Genomic DNA, 23,894 nt, shown 5'->3' on the forward strand with positions numbered 1-23,894 from the left:
GATATGATATAAAATGCTAACCTCCACTGTTATTGTAATGGTGAGATGTTAGCATGTCTAAGGGGTATAACATAAAATGCTAACCTCCCCTGTTATTGTAATGGTGAGAGGTTAGCATGTCTTGGGGGTATGATATAAAATGCTAACCTCCCCTGTTATTGTAATGGTGAGAGGTTAGCATGTCTTGGAGGTATGATATAAAATGCTAACCTCCCCTGTTATTGTAATGGTGAGAGGTTAGCATGTCTTGGGGGTATGATATAAAATGCTAACCTCCCCTGTTATTGTAATGGTGAGAGGTTAGCATGTCTAAGGGGTGTCGTCCAGGGGATCATTAGCCTAATTCGGCCACGGGCCGAGAGGTATTTACATATATATTTAACTGAGGGGATGGTCAAGGGGCCTGAACATAATTACAATACATTTTTGGACTGCAAATTGTAAGAATCCCAGACAGATAAAATATTTGACTAAAACATTATTTCAAACCTTGCTTACATTTGTATACATTTGTATACGGTCACTATATAATTTTATTTAATCCTGTCCCCGCAGGAGGTCTTTTGTTAGGCCGTCTTTGTATATAACAATTTGTTGTTGACCGACTGGTTAAATAAATGAAAATAAAACGCATACGATATGTCTCTTATGTGTGGGATTACTTTGAACACATTTCCAAATTTTTAAAAACACTTGTCGCTGATTTACTGGTGTTTTTAGTCTTATGTCCATTATAATTTCTTGCTCATAACTTGGGGGACCAAATAAAATCACCTGTGGGCTAAAGTTGGCCCGCGGACCACCAGTTTTGGAACCCTGATGGGAGTCATTGCGTGCCGTAATATGGGACCAAAATAAAAAACTGAATTTGAATTTGTCCAAATACTTGAGGGGGAATGAAATTACTTTGATTTCTAAACGCTAAAACAGAGATGAAAATGGCCTCAAATAAAAGGTGTCTGTTGAGTGAGAATGCTGTCCAGCTGAATGCTGCGGTCACGTGAGAGCGGGGATAGAGCCTCTGTTTTCTACATCAATACCGTTGAAAGGAACATGTGTTTCCACCACCACGTTGGAGACGCTTTCTGAAGTGGCTACTCTGAAGTCTGCTCTGTCGCTTGTCTTTTCAGAAACGGCAGTTCTACTGTGGTCACGTCTATATTTGGCGGCGTTCTGCAGAATGAAGTCAACTGCCTGATCTGTGGGACTGAGTCTAGAAAGTTTGACCCTTTCCTTGGTAAGTCCCGTCCACTGTCAGTCCACCCATGGCCCGGGGTCAATTCCATTTCAATTCCGTCAAATCAGGAACTTAACAGAAATTCCAAATGTCCCCTGGCCTCCAGATCTGTCCCTGGATATTCCCAGTCAGTTCAGACACAAGAGAGCCAAGGACCAAGAGCCTGGTCCTACCTGCACGTTACGAGGTGAGTTCTATTGTACCGTTGATGCTCTAATGTACTCAACTGTAGCTCTATTCTGCTGTTGGTTGTCAGACTGCCTGCACCTGTTCTGTTGTAGATGCATATGACTGAGGAGTAGACTGGGCGTATCACACTCTTTGTACTACCCATACAAGATGAGTTATGTTCTATTGAACAGTGGTGGACGTAAACAAATGTATAGGTGTAGTTTAATATGCTCGGTCTCTTAGGTCATAATGTGTGTTCTGTCTCTTAGGTCATAATGTGTGTTCTGTCTCTTAGGTCATAATGTGTGTTCTGTCTCTTAGGTCATAATGTGTGTTCTGTCTCTTAGGTCATAATGTGTGTTCTGTCTCTTAGGTCATAATGTGTGTTCTCTGTCTATTAGGTCATAATGTGTGTTCTGTCTCTTAGGTCATAATGTGTGTTCTGTCTCTTAGGGCATAATGCGAGTTCTGTCTCTTAGGTCATAATGTGTGTTCTGTCTCTTAGGTCATAATGTGTGTTCTCTGTCTATTAGGTCATAATGTGTGTTCTCTGTCTATTAGGTCATAATGTGTGTTCTCTGACTATTAGGTCATAATGTGTGTTCTGTCTCTTAGGTCATAATGTGTGTTCTGTCTCTTAGGTCATAATGTGTGTTCTCTGTCTCTTAGGTCATAATGTGTGTTCTGTCTCTTAGGTCATAATGTGTGTTCTGTCTCTTAGGTCATAATGTGTGTTCTGTCTCTCAGGTCATAATGTGTTCTGTCTCTTAGGTCATAATGTGTGTTCTGTCTCTTAGGTCATAATGTGTGTTCTGTCTCTTAGGTCATAATGTGTGTTCTCTGTCTCTTAGGTCATAATGTGTGTTCTGTCTCTTAGGTCATAATGTGTGTTCTGTCTCTTAGGTCATAATGTGTGTTCTGTCTCTCAGGTCATAATGTGTGTTCTGTCTCTTAGGTCATAATGTGTGTTCTCTGTCTCTTAGGTCATAATGTGTGTTCTGTCTCTTAGGTCATAATGTGTGTTCTGTCTCTTAGGTCATAATGTGTGTTCTGTCTCTTAGGTCATAATGTGTGTTCTGTCTCTTAGGTCATAATGTGTGTTCTGTCTCTTAGGTCATAATGTGTGTTCTCTGTCTCTCAGGTCATAATGTGTGTTCTGTCTCTTAGGTCATAATGTGTGTTCTGTCTCTCAGGTCATAATGTGTGTTCTGTCTCTTAGGTCATAATGTGTGTTCTCTGTCTCTTAGGTCATAATGTGTGTTCTGTCTCTTAGGTCATAATGTGTGTTCTGTCTCTTAGGTCATAATGTGTGTTCTGTCTCTTAGGTCATAATGCGAGTTCTGTCTCTTAGGTCATAATGTGTGTTCTGTCTCTTAGGTCATAATGTGTGTTCTCTGACTATTAGGTCATAATGTGTGTTCTGTCTCTTAGGTCATAATGTGTGTTCTGTCTCTTAGGTCATAATGTGTGTTCTGTCTCTTAGGTCATAATGTGTGTTCTGTCTCTTAGGTCATAATGCGAGTTCTGTCTCTTAGGTCATAATGTGTGTTCTGTCTCTTAGGTCATAATGTGTGTTCTCTGTCTCTTAGGTCATAATGTGTGTTCTCTGTCTATTAGGTCATAATGTGTGTTCTCTGTCTATTAGGTCATAATGTGTGTTCTCTGTCTATTAGGTCATAATGTGTGTTCTCTGTCTCTTAGGTCATAATGTGTGTTCTCTGTCTCTTAGGTCATAATGTGTGTTCTCTGTCTCTTAGGTCATAATGCGTGTTCTCTGTCTCTTAGGTCATAATGTGTGTTCTCTGTCTCTTAGGTCATAATGCGTGTTCTGTCTCTTAGGTCATAATGTGTGTTCTCTGTCTCTTAGGTCATAATGTGTGTTCTCTGTCTCTTAGGTCATAATGTGTGTTCTGTCTCTTAGGTCATAATGTGTGTTCTGTCTCTTAGGTCATAATGTGTGTTCTCTGTCTCTTAGGTCATAATGTGTGTTCTCTGTCTCTTAGGTCATAATGTGTGTTCTCTGTCTCTTAGGTCATAATGTGTGTTCTCTGTCTCTTAGGTCATAATGTGTGTTCTGTCTCTCAGGTCATAATGTGTGTTCTGTCTCTCAGGTCATAATGTGTGTTCTGTCTCTTAGGTCATAATGTGTGTTCTCTGTCTCTTAGGTCATAATGTGTGTTCTCTGTCTGTTAGGTCATAATGCGTGTTCTGACTATTAGGTCATAATGTGTGTTCTGTCTCTCAGGTCATAATGTGTGTTCTGTCTATTAGGTCATAATGTGTTCTCTGTCTATTAGGTCATAATGCGTGTTCTGTCTATTAGGTCATAATGCGTGTTCTCTGTCTCTTAGGTCATAATGTGTGTTCTGTCTCTTAGGTCATAATGTGTGTTCTGTCTCTCAGGTCATAATGTGTTCTCTGTCTATTAGGTCATAATGTGTGTTCTCTGTCTATTAGGTCATAATGCGTGTTCTGTCTATTAGGTCATAATGCGTGTTCTCTGTCTCTTAGGTCATAATGTGTGTTCTGTCTCTTAGGTCATAATGTGTGTTCTGTCTCTTAGGTCATAATGTGTGTTCTCTGTCTCTTAGGTCATAATGTGTGTTCTGTCTCTTAGGTCATAATGTGTGTTCTGTCTCTTAGGTCATAATGCGTGTTCTCTGTCTCTTAGGTCATAATGTGTGTTCTGTCTCTTAGGTCATAATGCGTGTTCTGTCTCTTAGGTCATAATGTGTGTTCTCTGTCTCTCAGGTCATAATGTGTGTTCTGTCTCTTAGGTCATAATGTGTGTTCTGTCTCTTAGGTCATAATGTGTGTTCTCTGTCTCTTAGGTCATAATGTGTGTTCTGTCTCTTAGGTCATAATGCGTGTTCTCTGTCTCTTAGGTCATAATGTGTGTTCTGTCTCTCAGGTCATAATGTGTGTTCTGTCTCTTAGGTCATAATGTGTGTTCTGTCTCTTAGGTCATAATGTGTGTTCTGTCTCTTAGGTCATAATGTGTGTTCTGTCTCTTAGGTCATAATGTGTGTTCTGTCTCTTAGGTCATAATGTGTGTTCTGTCTCTTAGGTCATAATGTGTGTTCTCTGTCTATTAGGTCATAATGTGTGTTCTCTGTCTATTAGGTCATAATGTGTGTTCTCTGTCTATTAGGTCATAATGTGTGTTCTCTGTCTATTAGGTCATAATGTGTGTTCTCTGTCTCTTAGGTCATAATGTGTGTTCTCTGTCTCTTAGGTCATAATGTGTGTTCTCTGTCTATTAGGTCATAATGTGTGTTCTCTGTCTCTTAGGCCATAATGTGTGTTCTCTGTCTGTTAGGTCATAATGTGTGTTCTGTCTCTTAGGTCATAATGTGTGTTCTGTCTCTTAGGTCATAATGTGTGTTCTCTGTCTCTTAGGTCATAATGTGTGTTCTCTGTCTCTTAGGTCATAATGTGTGTTCTGTCTCTTAGGTCATAATGTGTGTTCTGTCTCTCAGGTCATAATGTGTGTTCTGTCTCTCAGGTCATAATGTGTGTTCTGTCTCTTAGGTCATAATGTGTGTTCTCTGTCTCTTAGGTCATAATGTGTGTTCTCTGTCTGTTAGGTCATAATGCGTGTTCTGACTATTAGGTCATAATGTGTGTTCTGTCTCTCAGGTCATAATGTGTGTTCTGTCTATTAGGTCATAATGTGTTCTCTGTCTATTAGGTCATAATGCGTGTTCTGTCTATTAGGTCATAATGCGTGTTCTCTGTCTCTTAGGTCATAATGTGTGTTCTGTCTCTTAGGTCATAATGTGTGTTCTGTCTCTCAGGTCATAATGTGTTCTCTGTCTATTAGGTCATAATGCGTGTTCTGTCTATTAGGTCATAATGCGTGTTCTCTGTCTCTTAGGTCATAATGTGTGTTCTGTCTCTTAGGTCATAATGTGTGTTCTGTCTCTTAGGTCATAATGTGTGTTCTGTCTCTTAGGTCATAATGTGTGTTCTCTGTCTCTTAGGTCATAATGTGTGTTCTGTCTCTTAGGTCATAATGCGTGTTCTGTCTCTCAGGTCATAATGTGTGTTCTGTCTCTTAGGTCATAATGTGTGTTCTGTCTCTTAGGTCATAATGTGTGTTCTGTCTCTTAGGTCATAATGTGTGTTCTGTCTCTTAGGTCATAATGTGTGTTCTGTCTCTTAGGTCATAATGTGTGTTCTGTCTCTTAGGTCATAATGCGTGTTCTGTCTCTTAGGTCATAATGCGTGTTCTCTGTCTCTTAGGTCATAATGTGTGTTCTGTCTCTTAGGTCATAATGCGTGTTTTGTCGGTCATCAGACTGCTTATATATGTAGCTTTGGACTTTGAGGAACTAGACCAGACAGATATATATATATATCAAACTAATTTTGTCACAATTCCTGACATTTAATCCTAGTAAAAAATCCCTGTTTTAGGTCTGTTAGGATCACCACTTTATTTTAAGAATGTGAAATGTCAATAATAGTAGAGTGATTTTATTTAAGCTTTTATTTTTTTCATCACATTCCCAGTGGGTCAGAAGTTAACATACACTCAATTAGTATTTGGTAGCATTGTTTAACTTGGGTCAAACATTTCGGGTAGCCTTTCACAAGCTTGAATTTTAGCCCATTCCTCCTGACAAAGCTGGTGGAACTGAGTCAGATTTGTAGGCCTCCTGCCGACAAATTTTGTATAAGATTGAGGTCAGGGCTTTGTGATGGCCACTCCAATACCTTGACTTTGTTGTTCTTAAGCCATTTTGCAACAACTTTGGAAGTATGCTTGGGGTCATTGTCCATTTGGAAGACCCATTTGCGACCAAGCTTTAACTTCCTGACTGATGTCTTGAGATGTTGCTTTAATATATCCACATCATTTTCCCTCCTTATGATGCCATCTATTTTGTGAAGTGCACCAGTCCCTCCTGCAGCAAAGCATCCCCACAACATGATGCCGCCACACCTGTGCTTCACGGTTGGGATGGTGTTCTTCGGCTTGCAAGCCTCCCCCTTTTCCTGCAAACATAATGGTCATTATGGCCAAACAGTTGTATTTTTGTTTCATCAGACCAGACATTCCTCAAAAGTACGATCTTTGTCCCCATGTGCAGTTGCAAACCCTAGTCTGGATTTTTTATGGTGGTTTTGGAGCAGTGGCTTCTTCCTTGCTGAGCGGCCTTTCAGGTTATGTCGATATAGGACTCGTTTTACTGTGGATATAGATTATTTTGTACCTGTTTCCTCCAGCATCTTCACAAGGTCCTTTGCTATTGTTCTGGGATTGATTTGTACTTTTCGCACCAAAGTACGTTCATCTCTAGGAGACAGAACGCGTCTCCTTCCTGAGCGGTATGACGGCTGCGTGGTCCCATGGTGTTTATACTTGAGTACTATTGTTTGTACAGATGAACGTGGTACCTTCAGGTGTTTGGAAATTGCTCCCAAGGATGAACCAGACTTGTGGAGGTCTACAAAAAATGTTTAGGTCTTGGCTGATTTCTTTTGATTTTCCCATGATGTCAAGCAAAGAGGCACTGAGTTTGAAGGTAGGCCTTGAAATACTCCACAGGTACACCTCCAATTGACTCAAATGATGTCAATTAGCCTATCAGAAGCTTCTAAAGTCATGACATAATTTTCTGGAATTTTCCAAGCTGTTTAAAGGCACAGTCAACTTAGTGTATGTAAACTTCTGACCCACTGGAATTGTGATACAGTAAATTATGTGAAATAATCTGTCTAAACAATTGTTGGAAAAATTACTTGTCATGCACAAAATAATGTCCTAACCGACTTGCAGAAACTATAGTTTGTTAACAAGAAATTTGTGGAGTGGTTGAAAAATGAGTTTTAATGACTCCAACTGAAGTGTATGTAAACTTCTGACTTCAACTATATATATATTCACTACATATAGCTCCTAGTATGGTGTTTGTATGTAGCGGCTAAATTTCTTTCAGAATGTATTCATATCCCTCAGTCTTTCTGGGTAAGTCCGTAAGAGCTTTGCACACCTGGATTGTACAATATTTGCACATTATTATTTAAAGAATTCAAGCTCTGTCAAGTTGGTTGTTGATCATTGCTAGACAGCCATTTTCAAGTATTGCTGGTTTTAATTCAGAACTGCAACTAGGCCACTTTGGAACATTAAATGTTTTCTTGTTTAGCAACTCCAGTGTATATTTGGCCTTGTGTTTTAGGTTATTGTCCTGCTGAAAGGTGAATGTGTCTCCCGGTGTTTGGTGGAGAGCAGACTGAACCAGGTTTTACTCTAGGATTTTGCCTGTGCTTATAGCTGTATTTTATTTTTATCCTAAAAAACACCCTAGTCTTTAATGATGACAAGCATACCCATAACATGATGCAGCCACCACCATGCTTTAAAAATATGAAGTGGTACTCAGTGATGTTGTTGGCTTTGTCCCAAACATAACACTTTGTATTCAATACATAAAGTTAGATTTTTGGCCCCAGTTTTACTTTAGTGCCTTAATGCAAACAGGATGCATGTTTTGTTACTGAGACCTGACCCTTTAGTGCCTTAATGCAAACAGGATGCATGTTTTGTACTATTTTTATTCTGAACAGGCTTCCTTCTTTTCACTCTGTAATTTAGGTTTGTATTGTGGAGTAAATACAATGTAGTTAATCCATACTGTTTTTTTTCTATCACAGCCATTAAACTCTGTTACTGTTTTAAAGTCACCATTGGCCTCATGGTGAAATCCCTGACTGGGTTCCTTCCTCTCCGGGGAGATATTTTCAAAGTGTTTTTTTTTTTAACCTATCTACCAATAGGTGTCTGTCGTTCAATCTGTGTTTTGAAATTCACTGCTCGACTAAGGGACCTTACCATTATCTGTATGTGTGGGGTACAGAGATGAGGGACCTTACCATTATCTGTATGTGTGGGGTACAGAGATGAGGGACCTTACCGTTATCTGTATGTGTGGGGTACAGAGATGAGGGACCTTACCATTATCTGTATGTGTGGGGTACAGAGATGAGGGACCTTACCATTATCTGTATGTGTGGGGTACAGAGATGAGGGACCTTACCATTATCTGTATGTGTGGGGTACAGAGATGAGGGACCTTACCATTATCTGTATGTGTGGGGTACAGAGATGAGGGACCTTACCGTTATCTGTATGTGTGGGGTACAGAGATGAGGTAGTCATTCATGTTAAACACTCTGTGGGCAACACTACTTGCCCACAGAGTGAGTCCATGCAACTTATTACCTAACTTGTTAAGCAAATGTTTTACATTTACTTACTTTACTTACTTATTATATTTAACTTATTGAACTTATGGCTTTCCGTAACAAAGGGGTTGAATACTTATTGACTCAAGCCATTTCAGGTTTAAATCCTTTCTGGTTTAGTGTAATCCACGACATCTCTCTGTCCCTGCTCTTCTTCAGACTGCCTGTGTAGCTTCACTGACCTGGAGGAACTAGACCAGGCAGAGCTCTATATGTGCCACAGGTGTAAGAAGAGACAGAAATCGACCAAGAAGTTCTGGGTCCAGAAGCTGCCCAAGGTGTTGTGTCTGCACCTGAAGAGATTCCACTGGACATCCTACCTGAGGAACAAAGTAACCACCTACGTCGAGTTCCCTCTACGAGGCCTGGACATGAGGGGGTATTTACTACAGGTGAGCACTAACCCTTAAACCTACCTGAGGAACAAAGTAACCACCTACGTTGAGTTCCCTACGAGGTCTGGACATGAGGGGGTATTTACTACAGGTGAGCACTAACTCTTAAACCTACCTGAGGAACAAAGTAACCACCTACGTCGAGTTCCCTCTACGAGGTCTGGACATGAGAGGGTATCTACTACAGGTGAGCACTAACCCTTAAACCTACCTGAGGAACAAAGTAACCACCTACGTCGAGTTCCCTCTACGAGGTCTGGACATGAGGGGGTATCTACTACAGGTGAGCACTAACCCTTAAACCTCAGGGGAGGGGGGGGGGGGTTAATAAGTCAACATATGCATATTTTAAAATGGTCTAAGGACTATTTTTATTTAGAGTTTTAGAACCCCTTAAGGTATCTGTACAATAATCAACGATAATTAATCCTGCGGATTTGAAGTGTCTATCTACGAGATGGATAGAAAGCTCAGTGTTTTTTTTTAAGTTTTGAAGTGTCTATCTAGGAGGGAAGTAGAAAGCTCAGGAAATGTTTATTTTTTATTTCTTGGAGAAGAAAAAAAAAAGTTTTGAGAATGACACATTAATTTCCACAAAGTTTGCTGCTTCAGTGTCTTTAGATAATTTTGTCAGATGTTACTATTGAATACTGAAGTATAATTACAAGCATTTCATAACTGTCAAGGGCTTTTATTGACGATTACATGAAGTTGATGCAAAGTGTCTATTTTCAGTGTTGACCCTTTTTCAAGACCTCTGCAATTTGCCCTGTCATGCTGTCAATTAACTTCTGGGCCACATCCTGACTGATGGCAGCCCATTCTTGCAGAATCAATGCTTGGAGTTTGTCAGAATTTGTGGGTTTTTGTTTGTCCACCCGCCTCTTGAGGATTGACCACAAGTTCTCAATGGGATTAAGGTCTGGGGAGTTTCCTGGCCATGGACCCAAAATATCGATGTTTTGTTCCCCGAGCCACTTAGTTATCACTTTTGCCTTATGGCAAGGTGCTCCATCATGCTGGAAAAGGCATTGTTCATCACCAAACTGTTCCTGGATGGTTGGGAGAAGTTGCTCTCGGAGGATGTGTTGGTACCTCTCTTTATTCATGGGTGTGTTTTTAGGCAACATTGTGAGTGAGACCACTCCCTTGGCTGAGAAGCAACCCCACACATGAATGGTCTCAGGATGCTTTACTGTTGGCGTGACACAGGACTGATGGTAGCGCTCACCTTGTCTTCTCCGGATAAGCTTTTTTCCAGATGACCCAAACAATCAGAAAGGGGATTCAACAGATAATTACTTTACCCCAGTCCTCAGCAGTCCAATCCCTGTACCTTTTGCAGAATATCAGTCTGTCCCTGATGTTTTTCCTCTGATGTTTTTCCTGGAGAGAATTGGCTTCTTTGCTGCCCTTCTTGACACCAGGCCATCCTCCAAAAGTCTTCGCCTCACTGTGCGTGCAGATGCACTCACACCTGCCTGCTGCCATTCCTGTGCAAGCTCTGTAGTGGTGGGGCAGGTAACCATGGTTGACAGAGGAAGAACAATGATTCCAAGCACCTCCCTCTTTTCGACGCTTCCAGTCTGTTATTCGAACTCAATCAGCATGACGGAGTGATCTCCAGCCTTGTCCTTGTCTTCGTCAACTCACACCTGTGTTAACGAGAGAATCACTGACATGTCAGCTGGTCCTTTTGTGGCAGGGCTGAAATGCAGTGGAAATGTTTTTTGGGGGATTCAGTTCATTTGCATGGCAAAGAGGGACTTCGCAATTATTTGCATTTCATCTGATCACTTCATAACATTCTGGAGTATATGCTGATTGCCATCATACAAACTGAGGCAGCAGACTTTGTGAAAATGTATATTTGTGTCATTCTTTTCGACTGTACATTTCACCACTTTTTTTTGGGCACAAACTACCTTCATACTTCCATTCATTTAAAAAATAAAAAACGGTTGACCTTTTTCCCCTCAGACGAGACCCGTGACACTTGTTGTAGAAAAGAATGGTGTACACGGTGTTCAAGAGTCATCTTTCCGCAAGGGGGTCATATTAGGGTCATATTAGGGTCATGTTAGTCGGACGCTACAGACCAGAAGTTATCAGCGTTATGGACTTCAGACGAGTCCCCTGAGTCTTTTAGCAAAACAGAGAACGTGTTCGTGAGAGTCATCTTTCCATGGTCAAATCAGTTCTTTAAGCAGCACAGAGAGACGGGCCTGTTTCCCTCTTCTTGGGACGCAGCAGGATGCAGGTTTGCTGCTGGCAAAGCCTTAAACCCTAAACCCCTGACCCTATGGACTGGTACTTACTAGAGGTGAGACCTGACCCTATGGACTGGTACTTACTGAGACCTGACCCTATGGACTGGTACTTACTGAGACCTGACCCTATGGACTGGTACTTACTGAGACCTGACCCTATGGACTGGTACTTACTAGAGCTGAGACCTGACCCTATGGACTGGTACTTACTGAGACCTGACCCTATGGACTGGTACTTACTGAGACCTGACCCTATGGACTGGTACTTACTGAGACCTGACCCTATGGACTGGTACTTACTGAGACCTGACCCTATGGACTGGTACTTACTGAGACCTGACCCTATGGACTGGTACTTACTGAGACCTGACCATATGGACTGGTACTTACTGAGACCTGACCCTATGGACTGGTACTTACTGAGACCTGACCCTATGGACTGGTACTTACTGAGACCTGACCCTATGGACTGGTACTTACTGAGACCTGACCCTATGGACTGGTATTTACTGAGACCTGACCCTATGGACTGGTATTTACTGAGACCTGACCCTATGGACTGGTATTTACTGAGACCTGACCCTATGGACTGGTATTTACTGAGACCTGACCCTATGGACTGGTATTTACTGAGACCTGACCCTATGGACTGGTACTTACTGAGACCTGACCCTATGGACTGGTACTTACTGAGACCTGACCCTATGGACTGGTACTTACTGAGACCTGACCCTATGGACTGGTATTTACTGAGACCTGACCCTATGGACTGGTACTTACTGAGACCTGACCCTGGATGGACTGGTACCCTGGACTGGAGACCTGACCCTATGGACTGGTACTTACTGAGACCTGACCCTATGGACTGGTACTTACTAGAACTGGAGACCTGACCCTATGGACTGGTACTTACTGAGACCTGACCCTATGGACTGGTACTTACTGAGACCTGACCCTATGGACTGGTACTTACTGAGACCTGACCCTATGGACTGGTACTTACTGAGACCTGACCCTATGGACTGGTACTTACTGAGACCTGACCCTATGGACTGGTACTTACTGAGACCTGACCCTATGGACTGGTACTTACTGAGACCTGACCCTATGGACTGGTACTTACTGAGACCTGACCCTATGGACTGGTACTTACTGAGACCTGACCCTATGGACTGGTACTTACTGAGACCTGACCCTATGGACTGGTACTTACTGAGACCTGACCCTACGGACTGGTACTTACTGAGACCTGACCCTACGGACTGGTACTTACTGAGACCTGACCCTATGGACTGGTACTTACTGAGACCTGACCCTACATATCGGTACTTACTGAGACCTGACCCTATGGACTGGTACTTACTGAGACCTGACCCTATGGACTGGTACTTACTGAGACCTGACCCTATGGACTGGTACTTACTGAGACCTGACCCTATGGACTGGTACTTACTGAGACCTGACCCTATGGACTGGTACTTACTGAGACCTGACCCTATGGACTGGTACTTACTGAGACCTGACCCTATGGACTGGTACTTACTGAGACCTGACCCTATGGACTGGTACTTACTGAGACCTGACCCTATGGACTGGTACTTACTGAGACCTGACCCTATGGACTGGTACTTACTGAGACCTGACCCTATGGACTGGTACTTACTGAGACCTGACCCTATGGACTGGTACTTACTTGAGAGACATGACCCTACGGACTGGTACTTACTGAGACCTGACCCTACGGACTGGTACTTACTGAGACCTGACCCTACGGACTGGTACTTACTGAGACCTGACCCTACGGACTGGTACTTACTGAGACCTGACCCTATGGACTGGTACTTACTGAGACCTGACCCTATGGACTGGTACTTACTGAGACCTGACCCTATGGACTGGTACTTACTGAGACCTGACCCTATGGACTGGTACTTACTGAGACCTGACCCTATGGACTGGTACTTACTGAGACCTGACCCTATGGACTGGTACTTACTGAGACCTGACCCTATGGACTGGTACTTACTGGAGACCTGACCCTATGGACTGGTACTTACTGAGACCTGACCCTATGGACTGGTACTTACTGAGACCTGACCCTATGGACTGGTACTTACTGAGACCTGACCCTATGGACTGGTGGACTGGTACTTACTGAGACCTGACCCTATGGACTGGTACTTACTAGAACTGAGACCTGACCCTATGGACTGGTACTTACTGAGAACTGAGACCTGACCCTATGGACTGGTACTTACTGAGACCTGACCCTATGGACTGGTACTTACTGAGACCTGACCCTATGGACTGGTACTTACTGAGACCTGACCCTATGGACTGGTACTTACTGAGACCTGACCCTATGGACTGGTACTTACTGAGATCTGACCCTACGGACTGGTACTTACTGAGACCTGACCCTATGGACTGGTACTTACTGAGACCTGACCCTATGGACTGGTACTTACTGAGACCTGACCCTATGGACTGGTACTTACTGAGACCTGACCCTATGGACTGGTACTTACTGAGACCTGACCCTATGGACTGGTACTTACTGAGACCTGACCCTATGGACTGGTACTTACTGAGACCTGACCCTATGGACTGGTACTTACTGAGACCTGACCCTACGGACTGGTACTTACTGAGACCTGACCCTACGGACTGGTACTTACTGAGACCTGACCCTACGTAGCGGTACTTACTGAGACCTGACCCTATGGACTGGTACTTACTGAGACCTGACCCTATGGACTGGTACTTACTGAGACCTGACCCTATGGACTGGTACTTACTGAGACCTGACCCTATGGACTGGTACTTACTGAGACCTGACCCTATGGACTGGTACTTACTGAGACCTGACCCTATGGACTGGTACTTACTGAGACCTGACCCTATGGACTGGTACTTACTGAGACCTGACCCTATGGACTGGTACTTACTGAGACCTGACCCTATGGACTGGTACTTACTGAGACCTGACCCTATGGACTGGTACTTACTGAGACCTGACCCTATGGACTGGTACTTACTGAGACCTGACCCTATGGACTGGTACTTACTGAGACCTGACCCTATGGACTGGTACTTACTGAGACCTGACCCTATGGACTGGTACTTACTGAGATCTGACCCTACGGACTAGTACTTACTGAGACCTGACCCTATGGACTGGTACTTACTGAGACCTGACCCTATGGACTGGTACTTACTGAGACCTGACCCTATGGACTGGTACTTACTGAGACCTGACCCTATGGACTGGTACTTACTGAGACCTGACCCTATGGACTGGTACTTACTGAGACCTGACCCTATGGACTGGTACTTACTGAGACCTGACCCTATGGACTGGTACTTACTAGAACTGAGACCTGTGGTCCTTCTGTAGCTCAGTTGGTAGAGCATGGCGCTTGTAACGCCATGGGGTAGTGGGTTGGACTGGATCCCGGGACCACCCATACGTAGAATGTATGCACACCCATGACTGTAAGTCGCTTTGGATAAAAGCGTGGACTGCTAAATGGCATATATATTATTATATTATTATTTATTATATTACCTGACCCTATGGACTGGTACTTACTAGAACTGAGACCTGACCCTATGGACTGGTACTTACTAGAACTGAGACCTGACCCTATGGACTGGTACTTACTGAGACCTGACCCTATGGACTGGTACTTACTGAGACCTGACCCTATGGACTGGTACTTACTGAGACCTGACCCTATGGACTGGTACTTACTGAGATCTGACCCTACGGACTGGTACTTACTGAGACCTGACCCTACGGACTGGTACTTACTGAGACCTGACCCTATGGACTGGTACTTACTGAGACCTGACCCTATGGACTGGTACTTACTGAGACCTGACCCTATGGACTGGTACTTACTGAGACCTGACCCTATGGACTGGTACTTACTGAGACCTGACCCTATGGACTGGTACTTACTGAGACCTGACCCTATGGACTGGTACTTACTAGAACTGAGACCTGACCCTATGGACTGGTACTTACTAGAACTGAGACCTGACCCTATGGACTGGTATTTACTGAGACCTGACCCTATGGACTGGTATTTACTGAGACCTGACCCTATGGACTGGTACTTACTGAGACCTGACCCTATGGACTGGTACTTACTGAGACCTGACCCTATGGACTGAGACCTGACCCTATGGACTGGTACTTACTGAGACCTGACCCTATGGACTGGTACTTACTGAGACCTGACCCTGCGGACTGGTACTTACTGAGACCTGACCCTACGGACTGGTACTTACTGAGACCTGACCCTATGGACTGGTACTTACTGAGACCTGACCCTATGGACTGGTACTTACTGAGACCTGACCCTATGGACTGGTACTTACTGAGACCTGACCCTATGGACTGGTACTTACTAGAACTGAGACCTGACCCTATGGACTGGTACTTACTAGAACTGAGACCTGACCCTATGGACTGGTATTTACTGAGACCTGACCCTATGGACTGGTACTTACTGAGACCTGACCCTATGGACTGGTACTTACTGAGACCTGACCCTATGGACTGGTACTTACTGAGACCTGACCCTGGACTGGACTGAGACCTGACCCTATGGACTGGTACTTACTGAGACCTGACCCTATGGACTGGTACTTACTGAGACCTGACCCTATGGACTGGTACTTACTGAGACCTGACCCTATGGACTGGTACTTACTGAGACCTGACCCTATGGACTGGTACTTACTGAGACCTGACCCTATGGACTGGTACTTACTGAGACCTGACCCTATGGACTGGTACTTACTGAGACCTGACCCTATGGACTGGTACTTACTGAGACCTGACCCTATGGACTGGTACTTACTGAGACCTGACCCTATGGACTGGTACTTACTGAGACCTGACCCTATGGACTGGTACTTACTAGAGCTGAGACCTGACCCTATGGACTGGTACTTACTAGAGCTGAGACCTGACCCTATGGACTGGTACTTACTGAGACCTGACCCTATGGACTGGTACTTACTGAGACCTGACCCTATGGACTGGTACTTACTGAGACCTGACCCTATGGACTGGTACTTACTGAGACCTGACCCTATGGACTGGTACTTACTAGAGCTGAGACCTGACCCTATGGACTGGTACTTGGACTGGTAACTGAGACCTGACCCTATGGACTGGTACTTACTGAGACCTGACCCTATGGACTGGTACTTACTGAGACCTGACCCTACGGACTGGTACTTACTGAGACCTGACCCTACGGACTGGTACTTACTGAGACCTGACCCTATGGACTGGTACTTACTGAGACCTGACCCTACGGACTGGTACTTACTGAGACCTGACCCTACGGACTGGTACTTACTGAGACCTGACCCTATGGACTGGTACTTACTGAGACCTGACCCTATGGACTGGTACTTACTGAGACCTGACCCTATGGACTGGTACTTACTGAGACCTGACCCTATGGACTGGTACTTACTAGAGCTGAGACCTGACCCTATGGACTGGTACTTACTGAGACCTGACCCTATGGACTGGTACTTACTGAGACCTGACCCTATGGACTGGTACTTACTGAGACCTGACCCTATGGACTGGTACTTACTGAGACCTGACCCTATGGACTGGTACTTACTGAGACCTGACCCTATGGACTGGTACTTACTGAGACCTGACCCTATGGACTGGTACTTACTGAGACCTGACCCTATGGACTGGTACTTACTGAGACCTGACCCTATGGACTGGTACTTACTGAGACCTGACCCTATGGACTGGTACTTACTGAGACCTGACCCTATGGACTGGTACTTACTAGAGCTGAGACCTGACCCTATGGACTGGTACTTACTGAGACCTGACCCTATGGACTGGTACTTACTGAGACCTGACCCTATGGACTGGTACTTACTCAGACCTGACCCTATGGACTGGTACTTACTGAGACCTGACCCTATGGACTGGTACTTACTGAGACCTGACCCTATGGACTGGGACTTACTGAGACCTGACCCTATGGACTGGTACTTACTGAGACCTGACCCTATGGACTGGTACTTACTGAGACCTGACCCTATGGACTGGTACTTACTGAGACCTGACCCTATGGACTGGTACTTACTAGAGCTGAGACCTGACCCTATGGACTGGTACTTACTAGAGCTGAGACCTGACCCTATGGACTGGTACTTACTAGAGCTGAGACCTGACCCTATGGACTGGTACTTACTAGAGCTGAGACCTGACCCTATGGACTGGTACTTACTAGAGCTGAGACCTGACCCTATGGACTGGTACTTACTGAGACCTGACCCTATGGACTGGGACTTACTGAGACCTGACCCTATGGACTGGGACTTACTGAGACCTGACCCTATGGACTGAGACCTGACCATATGGACTGGTACTTACTGAGACCTGACCCTATGGACTGGTACTTACTGAGACCTGACCCTATGGACTGGTACTTACTGAGACCTGACCCTATGGACTGGTACTTACTGAGACCTGACCCTATGGACTGGTACTTACTGAGACCTGACCCTATGGACTGGTACTTACTAGAGCTGAGACCTGACCCTATGGACTGGTACTTACTAGAGCTGAGACCTGACCCTATGGACTGGTACTTACTGAGACCTGACCCTATGGACTGGTACTTACTGAGACCTGACCCTATGGACTGGTACTTACTGAGACCTGACCCTATGGACTGGTACTTACTGAGACCTGACCCTATGGACTGGTACTTACTGAGACCTGACCCTACGGACTGGTACTTACTGAGACCTGACCCTACGGACTGGTACTTACTGAGACCTGACCCTACGGACTGGTACTTACTGAGACCTGACCCTACGGACTGGTACTTACTGAGACCTGACCCTACGGACGGGTACTTACTGAGACCTGACCCTATGGACTGGTACTTACTGAGACCTGACCCTATGGACTGAGACCTGACCCTATGGACTGGTACTTACTGAGACCTGACCCTATGGACTGGTACTTACTGAGACCTGACCCTATGGACTGGTACTTTACTGAGACCTGACCCTATGGACTGGTACTTACTAGAGCTGAGACCTGACCCTATGGACTGGTACTTACTAGAGCTGAGACCTGACCCTATGGACTGGTACTTACTGAGACCTGACCCTATGGACTGGGACTTACTGAGACCTGACCCTATGGACTGGGACTTACTGAGACCTGACCCTATGGACTGGTACTTACTGAGACCTGACCCTATGGACTGGTACTTACTGAGACCTGACCCTATGGACTGGTACTTACTGAGACCTGACCCTATGGACTGGTACTTACTGAGACCTGACCCTATGGACTGGTACTTACTGAGACCTGACCCTATGGACTGGTACTTACTGAGACCTGACCCTAAGGACTGGTACTTACTGAGACCTGACCCTACGGACTGGTACTTACTGAGACCTGACCCTACGGACTGGTACTTACTGAGACCTGACCCTACGGACTGGTACTTACTGAGACCTGACCCTACGGACTGGTACTTACTGAGACCTGACCCTACGGACGGGTACTTACTGAGACCTGACCCTATGGACTGGTACTTACTGAGACCTGACCCTATGGACTGGTACTTACTGAGACCTGACCCTACGGACTGGTACTTACTGAGACCTGACCCTACGGACTGGTACTTACTGAGACCTGACCCTATGGACTGGTACTTACTGAGACCTGACCCTATGGACTGGTACTTACTGAGACCTGACCCTATGGACTGGTACTTACTGAGACCTGACCCTATGGACTGGGACTTACTGAGACCTGACCCTATGGACTGGTACTTACTGAGACCTGACCCTATGGACTGGTACTTACTGAGACCTGACCCTATGGACTGGTACTTACTGAGACCTGACCCTATGGACTGGTACTTACTGAGACCTGACCCTATGGACTGGTACTTACTGAGACCTGACCCTATGGACTGGTACTTACTGAGACCTGACCCTATGGACTGGTACTTACTGAGACCTGACCCTATGTATTGGTACTTACTGAGACCTGACCCTATGGACTGGTACTTACTGAGACCTGACCCTATGTAGAGTTCAACTCCTCTTTGTGGACTGGTACTTACTGAGACCTGACCCTGTGGACTGGTACTTACTGAGACCTGACCCTACATATCATCTCTGAGGAGTGGACATGAGGTGATAATCCAAACACTAGGAATCTCCATTGGATGTGATTTAATGTCTGTGAAATTAGCCTCAAAAATCTTCATGTCAAAGGCTGAAGGCTTCAGATGAGAAATGTTCTGTTTTGTTGTGTTTGAGCAGCCGGAGGAGGCGTTGCCTGACCGGTGGCTGTATGACCTGGTAGCTGTGGTGGTGCATCATGGGTCAGGGTGAGTACTGATGCTCTCTCAACTGGGTTACAATGGCTGTTTACACAGGCAGCCTAATTCAGATTTTTTTTTTCCACTAATTGGTATTTTGACCAATCACATCAGATCTTTTTCCTGCCTGTGTAAACGCAGCCAATGTTGCAAGATGTTTTCCAAGTACACCACTCTGTAGTTCCCTCAGTTGGTGGTGTTCCTGCCTGATGAGCCAACTGAACGTGTCCCCATTTAATAGCTGATCATTGCATAAAGGCAGCCAGCAGGGTCATGTTCATTGGGGCAAAACGTTTCGAGAACAGAAAATAAGCATTCGCTTTGCTTAAGTTACAGCGTAGGGTTGAGAATTGACCCCACGATACTAAGATGCCGATACGTATTGTGATTCGATGTCCCAAACTATTTGCTCACCATAGATCTACTGCAGAGGGACAAGAGAGCACTGAGAGTTTCTGTTAGTTATGGAAGTCCTGTAAACATCTACTGCAGAGGGACAAGAGAGCACTGAGAGTTTCGGTTAGTTATGGAAGTCCTGTAAACATCTACTGCAGAGGGACAAGAGAGCACTGAGAGTTTCGGTTAGTTATGGAAGTGCTGTAAACATCTACTGCAGAGGGACAAGAGAGCACTGAGAGTTTCGGTTAGTTATGGAAGTCCTGTAAACATCTACTGCAGAGGGACAAGAGAGCACTGAGAGTTTCGGTTAGTTATGGAAGTCCTGTAAACATCTACTGCAGAGGGACAAGAGAGCACTGAGAGTTTCGGTTAGTTATGGAAGTCCTGTAAACATCTACTGCAGAGGGACAAGAGAGCACAGAGTTTCTGTTAGTTATGGAAGTCCTGTAAACATCTACTGCAGAGGGACAAGAGAGCACTGAGAGTTTCTGTTAGTTATGGAAGTCCTGTAAACATCTACTGCAGAGGGACAAGAGAGCACTGAGAGTTTCGGTTAGTTATGGAAGTCCTGTAAACATCTACTGCAGAGGGACAAGAGAGCACTGAGAGTTTCTGTTAGTTATGGAAGTCCTGTAAACATCTACTGCAGAGGGACAAGAGAGCACTGAGAGTTTCGGTTAGTTATGGAAGTCCTGTAAACATCTACTGCAGAGGGACAAGAGAGCACTGAGAGTTTCGGTTAGTTATGGAAGTGCTGTAAACAAATTTGCTCCCTATTTTTATTTTTTTTTTTTAAAGATGGAGAACAAGCTTTAAAGAAAATACTGGCGTTTTGGTGCAGGTACAGCCAACTAGCGGAAAAATAATATTGCAATATTGTCGATACTATATACACTGCTCAAAAAAAATAATAAAGGGAACACTTAAACAACACAATGTAACTCCAAGTCAATCACACTTCTGTGGAATCAAACTGTCCACTTAGGAAGCAACACTGATTGACAATACATTTCACATGCTTTTGTGCAAATGGAATAGACAACAGGTGGAAATTATAGGCAATTAGCAAGACACCCCCAATAAAGGAGTGGTTCTGCAGGTGGTGACTACAGACCACTTCTCAGTTCCTATGCTTCCTGGCTGATGTTTTGGTCACTTTTGAATGCTGGCAGTGCTTTCACTCTAGTGGTAGCATGAGACGGAGTCTACAAACCCACACAAGTGGCTCAGGTAGTGCAGCTCATTCAGGATGGAACATCAATGCGAGCTGTGGGGGGGCCGCACAGCCCTCCGTGTGCTCGCCAGAGGTAGCCTGACTGCCATTAGGTACTGAGATCCTCATTTATGCTATGGACTGGCCCGACTGAATCCAATTGAGCACATCTGGGACATCATGTCTCTCTCCATCCACCAACGCCACGTTGCACCACAGACTGTCCAGGAGTTGGTGGATGCTTTAGTCCAGGTCTGGGAGGAGATCCCTCAGGAGACCATCCGCCACCTCATCAGGAGCATGCCCAGGCGTTGTAGGGAGTTCATACAGGCACGTGGAGGCCACACACTACTGAGCCTCATTTTGACTTGTTTTAAGGACATTACATCAAAGTTGGATCAGCCTGTAGTGTGGTTTTCCACTTTAATTTTGAGTGTGACTCCAAATCCAGACCTCCACGGGTTGATAAATTTGATTTCCATTGATAATTTGTGTTATTTTGTTGTGGGCACATTCTACTATGTAAAGAGAAGTATTTAAGAAGAATATTTCATTCATTCAGATCTAGGATGTGTTATTTTAGTGTTCCCTTTATTTTTTTGAGCAGTGTATATGCAGAGAAGATGTGTATGCTGATATGTAACTTCAGCAAACCCCCCTCCATTACTAGTTGGTCTGACCCTGTTTCACTCTGTTTTCTTCCATTCAGTATCTTTTAATCTGTTTTAATTGTGTTGGCAGGGTTGGATCGGGCCATTACACAGCGTACGGAAAACGGGAGGATCGCTGGTACCACTTCAACGACAGCACAGTGACTCTGACTGAGGAGGAGACGGTGGTTAAAGCCAAGGCTTACATTCTTTTCTACACAGAGAGATCGGACAAAACTACATCTGAGACTGACACCAGGCGTTAACCTGACTTCAGACTGTTCCTGACCCCAGACTGGCGGCGGACCGCTTCCCACCCCAGACTGACTTCGGACCGCTCCCGACCCTAGACTGACTTCGGACCGCTCCCGACCCTAGACTGACTTCGGACCGCTCCCGACCCTAGACTGACTTCGGACCGCTCCCCACCCCAGACTGACTTCGGACCGCTCCCCACCCCAGACTGACTTCGGACCGCTCCCCGCCCCAGACTGACTTCGGACCGCTCCCCGCCCCAGACTGACTTCGGACCGCTCCCCGCCCCAGACTGACTTCGGACCGCTCCCCACCCCAGACTGACTTCGGACCGCTCCCCACCCCAGACCTACCTCATCACCAGGACAAGACCTTTTCCTCTCAGCCTGAATCACGTCCTTAAAGCACACAACCAAATTGCTGCTTGATATTTGAGTTCTGTATGAAAGAGGAAAAAAATGGGTCTCAAAATGGCAACCTATTCTCCATGTAGCGCCCTGGTCGGTCTGGGGGTAGCGCCCCGGTCGGTCTGGGGGTAGCTCCCCGGTGATCTGTCCTGGTGGTGATCTGTCCTGGTGGTGATCTGTCCTGGTGGTGATCTGTCCTGGTGGTGATCTGTCCTGGCGGTGATCTGTCCTGGCGGTGATCTGTCCTGGCGGTGATCTGTCCTGGCGGTGATCTGTCCTGGCGGTGATCTGTCCTGGCGGTGATCTGTCCTGGCGGTGATCTGTCCTGGCGGTGATCTGTCCTGGCGGTGATCTGTCCTGGCGGTGATCTGTCCTGGCGGTGATCTGTCCTGGCGGTGATCTGTCCTGGCGGTGAACATGACTCTGTCCTGGCGGTGAACATGACCGTGAACGTGACTCTGTCCTGGCGGGGGACGTGACCCGTCCTGGCGGGGGACGTGACCCTGTCCTGGCGGGGGACGTGACCCTGTCCTGGCGGGGGACGTGACCCTGTCCTGGCGGGGGACGTGACCCTGTCCTGGCGGGGGACACCAAGGTTCAGAAAAGATGTATATTTCTTCCTTGAGTCTTTTGGTCTTCTCTGTCTAAGCCAGTTGGTAGTTTTCTATTTTCAACTAAATGTGATTTTAGGCATTAGAACTTGACTGATGTCTTGATTTTTAAATGATATATATATAGTGACTGAGTGTCCTCTTGATCAGAACCAACATTATTATTACGTGTCAACATTATGTAAAATGTTCTCTTGATTTTCCTGTTTCCTTTTCCTCAGTCTGTCTGTCTGCCACTTCAGACTAGATGTTTTATTAAATAGGATGAAGAGATTATAGAAATGGTGTCATCTGTATGAAGAAGAGAAAAAAAAATGCAGATCAATGGAATCTGTTTTTTTTCCAAACCTTTGGAATATACAGGTCGTATCATCGTACCTCCTTGAAGAGTTAGAACAACACATGTTTAGATTATTCCATATAAACCTATAAAACCACTTTCCTTCCTCAATATTAAATACGATGGAGCTCAATGGAATCGTGTGTTTGTTTTACCGAAGTCATGTCAACACAATGTAAACTCGGCAAACAAGAAAGAAACGTCCTCTCACTCTGTCAACTGTTTATTTTTTCAGAAAACTTAACATGTGTAAATATTTGTATGAACAACAAGATTCAACAACT

The 23,894-nt window shown here is 45.0% G+C and overlaps 1 protein-coding gene and 2 long non-coding RNA genes across 15 annotated transcripts in view; 2 read left to right on the forward strand and 1 right to left on the reverse strand.

The window, feature by feature from the left end:
• Positions 1-23,743, forward strand: part of usp3 (ubiquitin specific peptidase 3) — a 47,924-nt gene extending 24,181 nt beyond the window's left edge. The window contains exons 11-15 of the mRNA XM_052512436.1: positions 1,131-1,237; positions 1,344-1,424; positions 8,822-9,054; positions 19,677-19,744; positions 22,089-23,743. Of these exons, the coding sequence (XP_052368396.1) occupies positions 1,131-1,237; positions 1,344-1,424; positions 8,822-9,054; positions 19,677-19,744; positions 22,089-22,263 (664 nt within the window). The 3' untranslated portion in view covers positions 22,264-23,743. The remainder of the gene's footprint in view (positions 1-1,130; positions 1,238-1,343; positions 1,425-8,821; positions 9,055-19,676; positions 19,745-22,088) is intronic.
• LOC127926801 (uncharacterized) lies at positions 2,018-5,396 on the forward strand. Of its 13 annotated transcripts, none has more exons than XR_008125135.1 (4): positions 2,018-2,103; positions 3,384-3,467; positions 4,186-4,239; positions 4,914-4,966. It is a non-coding gene; the product is annotated as an uncharacterized LOC127926801 (long non-coding RNA). The 13 variants fall into 13 exon arrangements; XR_008125129.1 differs by lacking the exon at positions 4,914-4,966 and adding an exon at positions 3,946-3,999 and having other exon boundaries at positions 4,186-4,244; XR_008125140.1 differs by lacking the exons at positions 2,018-2,103; positions 4,186-4,239; positions 4,914-4,966 and adding exons at positions 2,172-2,285; positions 3,946-3,999; positions 5,338-5,396.
• LOC127926800 (uncharacterized) lies at positions 8,096-9,360 on the reverse strand. Its single transcript, XR_008125127.1, has 3 exons — positions 9,265-9,360; positions 8,327-8,978; positions 8,096-8,244 (listed from the first exon to the last, which is right to left on the reverse strand). It is a non-coding gene; the product is annotated as an uncharacterized LOC127926800 (long non-coding RNA).
• Positions 23,744-23,894: the final 151 nt, after the last annotated feature.

This window comes from Oncorhynchus keta, unplaced genomic scaffold (assembly GCF_023373465.1).
Source record: "Oncorhynchus keta strain PuntledgeMale-10-30-2019 unplaced genomic scaffold, Oket_V2 Un_contig_833_pilon_pilon, whole genome shotgun sequence".
NCBI lineage: Eukaryota > Metazoa > Chordata > Actinopteri > Salmoniformes > Salmonidae > Oncorhynchus > Oncorhynchus keta.